Genomic DNA, 7,084 nt, shown 5'->3' with positions numbered 1-7,084 from the left:
ACCCATCCCCTTACTTACTCTCAGATCTAATGACAATGGCTTCCTTGTTTTTTCTTTTATTCCTCCCTCCCTCCCTCCCCCTCCCCCTCTCTCTCTCCTCCCCTCTTCCTCCCCAACTCTCTTATCCTTGCCTTCCATTTTAGATCAATACTGTTCCAAGGCAGAAGAGCAGTGAAGACTAGGCAATGGGAGTTATATAACTTGCCCAGGGTCCCATAGCCAGGAAGTATCTGAAGCCAGGTTTGAACAGAGGACATCCTGCCTCTAGACCTGGTTCTCTATCCACCTTGACACCCCCCTCCTTGCTGTTTCTGGAACAAGACACTCTATAGCCCAACTAAGAGTATTTTTACTGGCAACCTCCCTGCTTGGAATTCTAATTCTTTTCTTCTTCTCCCTTCCCCAGCACCTCCTGGCTTCCCCGACTTCTTTCAAGTCCCAGTTAAAATCCCACCTTCTACTTTTTTCAATCTTCTTGGCCCTTCTGTGGATTATCTCCAGTGTATCCTGTCTGTAGCTTGCTTGTGCATACTTGTTTTCAAGCTGTCTTCCCCACTGGGTTGTGAGCTTCTTGAGGGAAGAGTTCCCCCAAAGAGATTGTCTTTTGTTATCCTTTCAGGGCTTGGCATAGTGCCTGGCACACGGAAGATACTAAATAAATGTGGATTGACTGACTGAGGAAGAAGTAACTAAGAGTGATGGTTATAAGTTAACATTGGTGGGGGAGGCAGCTAGATGGCTTAATGGATGGAGTGCCAGGTCTGGCATGAAGAGCACTTGGGTCTGGCCTCATATACTTCCTAGCTATATGACCGTGGGTAAGTCACTTAATCCTGATTGCCTAGCCCTTGTAGCTCTTCTGACTTAGAACTGATACTAAGTCAGAAAGTAAGAGTTTTTAGGAGAAAAAAAAGTTAATGTTGGAAGGCCGGATTAATGCCTTCCTTTGGATAGTGGGATCCTCCTAAGTAAAACACACAAACATTTGTCTAATCCTAAATTTCTTCTGCAAATTCTCTGATTCAATTTACATAACACTGACTCAAAAATGGCAAAAAAAGTCTGAAAAAAATGGCACCGAGTTAATCTGGTGAGATATGCATAGCTCAGTGTCGTAGGATACACGTTTCACTTTTTTTTTTTTTTTGCCCCAAAACTACACGAGGCTGACTACTTGGTAAGGAGTTTTCCAGCACCACGAAGATAAGTCTTCTAAGGTAGAAAGGGATTGTATGTGAAGAGCTCTGGTGGAAGGAGAACCCATTCTCATGAGACCAGGAATATCTTAAGTATTAATAATTATTCATATTATTATTAATAATAAGAGCTCTGTGGCTCACTGAGCACTTTATTCACAATAACCCTATAGATGGTTTTTTTAACCTTTACCTTCAGTCTTGGAATCAATGTATGTATTAGTTCCAAGGCAGAAGAGCGGTAAGGGCTAGGCAACGTGGGTTAAGTGACTTGCCCAGGGTCACACAGCTAGGAAGTGTCTGAGGCCACATTTGAACCCAGGACCTCCTGTCTCTAGGCCTGGCTCTCAATCCACTGAGCCACCCTATCAGTTCTGATTTTATGAATGAAGAAACTGAGGCCAAAGGAGGTTGCTCACTTGCCCAAAGTCAATCAGGTAATAAGTGCCAGAACCAGGATTTGATTCCAAGACCAGGAACAGTCTTCCTATAATGCTGTAACTTCCCATAAAGAAACTTGCATAATGAATGTTGCATGCCATCCTAATTTTTATTTTATTTTTATTTTTTAAACCCTTACTTTCTGTCTTAGTATAAAATATATTTTAAATAACACTTACTTTCTGTCTTGGGAAATGATACTAAGCATTGGTTCCAAGGCAGAAGAGCAGTAAAGGCTAGGCAATGGGGGTTAAGTGACTCACCCAGGGTCCCGTGACTAAGAAGTGTCTGAGGTCAAATTTGAACCCAGGTCCTCCTGGCTCCAAGTCTGGTGCTTTCTCTACTGTACTAGCTGCCTCACCATTCTTATTTTCAATCAGCCTGACAGAACTTTACAACTTGGAGGGGAAAAAAGTTCACAAGTGTCAAATATGGACAATATATACCCCAAATGACAGCCGTCTTGGTTGGCTCTGATAATTCTCTTCTCTTATCTCTCCCAATTCATGCTTTCTGTAGAGTCATTCCCAGTTATTATAGAGGGCCCAAGAGCTCCTGAATTTGGCTCTTCCTTTCCAATTACCTGTCCAAAATCACAGGTGCTGCCTTTGGATAACCCAGAAGCTAGAGGGAAACCAGCATCTAAGAAACTCAAATAGCAATGCAGGCCAGGAATTCTTGTGGGTCCATATTGACTTTGATCCAAAATGTGATGCTATCTATGCTTCATTGTAGTTTTATTTATTTTGTTAAGTATTTTACAATTCTACTTAGATTGGGCCCAGTCAGCACTTGGGAATGTTTGACATCTCTGCTCCAAAGTATTTGGAGGTAAATCATTATTATTTTTTTGTAGTTCAAATACTTTTAGATTTTAAAATTCACACATGTCATGGGACCTGGGAGGTATGAGGAAAGTTTTTTTTCCCTTGATTTTAAAAACTTTATTTATTTAATTAATTTAGAATATTTTTCCATGGTTACATGATTCATGTTCTTTCCCTCCCCTCTTCCCATCCCTCTCCTGTACCCAATGAGCAATTCCACTGGGTTTTACATGTGTCATTGATCAAGACTTATTTCCATATTATTAATATTTGCATTAGGGTGATTGTTTGGAGTCTACATCCCCAATCATGTCCCCATTGACTCACGTGATCAAGCAGTTGTTTTTCTTTGGTGTTTCTACATCCACAGTTCTTTCTCTGGATGTGTGGAGGTAAACTATTGAGATCCTATGGCAAGGGGCAGGGAAGTAGCTTAGTGGATGGAGAGCCATGCCTCGGAGATGGGAGGTCCTGGGTTCAAATGTGGCCTCAGAGATTCTTCCTAGCTGTGTGACCCTGGATAAGTCACTTCACCCCCACTGCCTAGCCCTTACCACTCTTCTGCCTTGGAACCAATGCACAGTACTGATTCTAAGATGGAAGATAAAGGTTTAAACAAAAAAAGATAGAAGGTAAGGATGTTATAAAAAAAAAGAAAAAGAAAGAGAAAAATCCTATGACCACCAACAATAACAAGCAATCCAACTCCAAAGTATATTGTACTATTTCTGAAATCTGTTACCTGAGACTCTAGCCCAAGGATCAGTGGTGATCCTTGGTTACTCCCTATTATAGTTTAGTTCCTCCAAGCCAAAGTGCACTGTCCATAACTCGCTTGAAATTAAGCAATATAATCAATCTATTATTTTCTCTGGTCCTTTATTTTATCACCCTCAGCCCTTCTGATGAAACTAACCCTTTCTCCAAATTCAAATATGACCAAAGTTTTTCTAGTCGAGGTCTTTCCAGTCTTAAAAGGAAACTGTGAATGCAAACAACAATGTAGAGGTGGGGAAGGGAAGAGGCAATGATTGAGCACCTACAATGTGCCAGGAACTACACACATTTACAAATGAGATCCCATTTGTTCTTCACAATGACCCTGGGAGGGAGGTATTATTAAGACTGTTCCCATTTTACAGCTGAGGAAACTGAGGCAGTCTGAGGATAAGTGACTTGCCTAGGGTCACAAAGCTATTACATAGCTGGGGCTGGATTTGAATTCAGGTCTTCTTTCTGACTCCAAACCCAGCAATCTATACCCACCGTGTCAGAATCTGTGAATAAAGAAGGATGGAGCACCATGTTTGGAATCTCAGAGCCTAATCTGGAATATTGCCTTTGCTGATCACAAACTCTCTGAGCTGAGGATTCCTCGTCTGGACAGTGAAGTGTTGGGCTAAAGGGACTCTCCTCCTGGCTCTAAATCTATGGCTCTTCGATCCTAGTGTTTCAAACTATTCAGAGCTTTACTTCTTCAGGAACTCCTTTCTTCAGAAACTTTATTTCTTCAGAAAGTATACAAAGAAGTGAAGCACCTCCAGAGGGAATGTATTCATAAAATTGGTCAGAATCATGGATCTGATCTGTGTAGGTCTTATTAAAAAGTTTTGATGGCATTCCCTAAGGACTAGGAAGGGTCTTTAAAAAATCCAACTCTTCTGTCTTTTTTCTTAGTATAAATTTTAAGACAGAAGAGTGGTGAAGGATAGGCAATTGGGGTTAATAAGTGACTTGGCAGAGTCATAGAGCTTGGACATGTCTGAGGCCAAATTTGAACCCAGATCCTCCCAACTCAAGGCTTGGTGCTCCATCCAGGAAGTTTTAATCAGTTAAAACTAAAATATATTAATTATTAGTCAAATGCAGTTTATTCTTAATCTGTCTAAAGGTATGAAAATCATTTATCCAGAAATAAAACCAAAGAAAGGTCTTGAACCATATAGATTCTCTTAATTTATCAGTGTAATCTAAATAATGCATCTATGCAGAAAAAAATCTTCTCTGGATCAAAATTCAATTTCAACCAGTTCAAGAATAAAGTATGCAACTGATCTTTGTAAAAGATATTAGGGGATGGTGGTAGGGAGAGAAATAGAGCTGAGATTAGAGATAAACAGATGTGATAAAGGATTGACAGGACTGCTAAAATTTTGTGTGGTGAAGCAGCTCTATTTTGATTTGGATAACTATTTTTGTTCGACATCAGTGCCTTGGAGCCAATTTATAAGTAAACCTAATGCATTCCTTTCAGCTGTCCACTTCACAAAAATAAATCTACTTTAATTATCATGGTCACATGCATGCAAACATCTGGGAGAATTTATCAAAATGTTGATGGTCCTCAACAGTTGAAACATTTTAAGAAACATAATTGTTTTCCAGTCATCTCATTTTTTGCACCATTTTCTAACAAGGTGAATGCCAATGACATAAAAATTAACTCCAGCAAGCAAAACATTTCCATCAAATCTTGCTATTTAAGATGCTTGCTTTTTAGGCACTCTCTCTTCAAAGTCAATCCCCGGCCCATTCTAAGAAAAGACGGCAATGTTTCTCAAAGTATGAAATCGACAGGAGCATTAAACAATTCCCCAAATTAAAACATATGAAGGATGCCTTAATATAAAAATAGGGGAAGGTGGAGAAAAAAAATCTATCTGATACATGTCACGGGAGGAAGCAACTCCCATTTTTATAAAAAAAAAGGAAATTCTATTTATTAAGTAGGAATTCCAAATACTTGCATCATCTTTATTAGTCCTTTAGTTAACCAAGTTCCTCCCATTTGCTCCATGCATCAAAATGACCTTTTAAAATAAATAAATAAGCTAGAACTGGAATCAGCTGGAATCAGAGAAGTCAATAGAATAAGAAGCAAATTACTTATTTAAACTCAGTCTGGGCCAGAAAGGCCCTTGTGGAACATGCATTCTGGGTTATCTCCTTAAAATGGGTCTGCAAGAGCAGCAGGCAAAAGGACTTGAATTCTTACCAATAAATTTCTGGGGCATCGAGCTTTTTCGTTTGGCCACGTTGGTTGCTAATCTGTCCAGCACAAGAGCTCTTTCGGTTCCCATCTCTGCTTTGAGATGTCTTGCCTCCACGCTGGCTGGTTTGGGAAAATGTAAGAAAGAAGGGAAAAAAAAAACAAAACAAAAACCAAACAAACAAGTAGGTAAGAGGGAAACGTTTAGAGACCTAATGCACACTTGGTTGTTGTGGCTTCCTGCCTAAGACTGTCTGGACTCTTGCAGAGGGTCCCTGCTGTGGTCAGGGATGCCAGCAATTAAGCCATATACAAACCTTGCTGTCTTAGGGCGAGGTAGGAAAGCCTGACCCATCCCCAACCAATACCTTCATTAGCATGAGGAAGTATAACGCGAAGAGCCTGGATGTGGTTGGTTACAAAAGACAGAGAACGAGAGAACTCTTAAGCCCCAGCTCTGCTTTCTTTCTGATTCTGAGTAATGCTGTGTGTGCGAGACACCTGCAGACTGGATTCTCTAACAGCGTGTCAGAGGGCAGAAAGCGTGGTGCCCCGGCACAAAGGGCCCCCCTTTGGGCTAAGGCACCGCCTGGAAATAAGAGTTTTCTAAAAAAACGAAGTGGCGAGAAATCCGCTTTAGTGGTTTGGCCTTTCGTGGGGGGACGACGTCTAAGAGCCAAACACTTGTGCGCCGAAGCTCGTGTGCACGTGTGTGAGTGTGTGTGTGTATCTCTCTCTCTTTAGGCATTTAATAGCCACATCTCTATTGGTGCATACATTGGTGTATGTGTGTGTATATTTAACCGCTTCTTTCTGTTGCTTTCTATTCGTAGGGCAGTAAATGCCAGCATCCGTCGAAATGCCTTGGCCACATCTAACGATAACTTTGGGCACATCTGACATCTTTGCTGTTATTTTCTAAGAGCAGATTTTTGGCCGATGGTCACCGTATGAACCTCTGAATGAGGCAGTTGGGTGATACAGTGGGTAGAATTGTTGGGCTTGGATGTAGGAAGACTTGAGTTCCAATCTTGCCTTGGACGCTGACTCACTGCTCGACCCTGAACAAATCTCTTACCCCCTCAACCTTAGTTTCCTCACTTGTAAAACGAGAACTGGTGTTTATATAGCTCTTTAAGATTTGCAAAATGCTTAGCTCATTTTCTTCTCACAAGAACCATGGCAGGTAGGTGCTATTAGGATTCCGCATTTTACAGATGAGGAAACTGAAGCTGAATGATTTTCCAGAGTCACAAAGCCAGTAAGTATCTGAGGCAGGAATTGAATTCAGGTATTTTTGCTGTTCGGTCAGTTTTCAGCCATCTCCCACTCTCCATGTTTTTTTAATAAAACATTTGAATGGTTTGTCACTTCTTCTCCAGCTCATTTTACATTTGAGGAAACTGAGGCAAACAGGGGTAAGTGACTTGCCCAGAGTCACAAAGCCAGTAAGTATCTGAGACAGGAATTGAATCCAGGTATTCTTGCTGTTCAGTTATTTTCAGCCATATCTGACTCTCCATAACCTCATTTCTCTGTGTGTTTTTTAAAGGAAAGGTTTGTCACTTCTCTAACTCATTTTTACATTTGAGGAAACTGAGGCATATAGGGGTAAGTGATTTGCCCAGAGT

General features: G+C 40.8%; 1 protein-coding gene across 1 annotated transcript in view; it reads right to left on the bottom strand.

The window, feature by feature from the left end:
- Nucleotides 1-7,084, bottom strand: part of IKZF3 (IKAROS family zinc finger 3) — a 70,006-nt gene that overhangs the window by 16,586 nt on the left and 46,336 nt on the right. Inside the window, exon 6 of the mRNA XM_044677009.1 lies at nt 5,460-5,576. Coding sequence (XP_044532944.1) covers nt 5,460-5,576 — 117 coding nt within the window. The remainder of the gene's footprint in view (nt 1-5,459; nt 5,577-7,084) is intronic.

Source organism: Gracilinanus agilis, chromosome 4 (genome assembly GCF_016433145.1).
Source record: "Gracilinanus agilis isolate LMUSP501 chromosome 4, AgileGrace, whole genome shotgun sequence".
NCBI lineage: Eukaryota > Metazoa > Chordata > Mammalia > Didelphimorphia > Didelphidae > Gracilinanus > Gracilinanus agilis.
The sequence above is the reverse complement of the archived record's forward strand: the minus strand, read 5'-3'. Positions and strand labels throughout refer to the sequence as shown.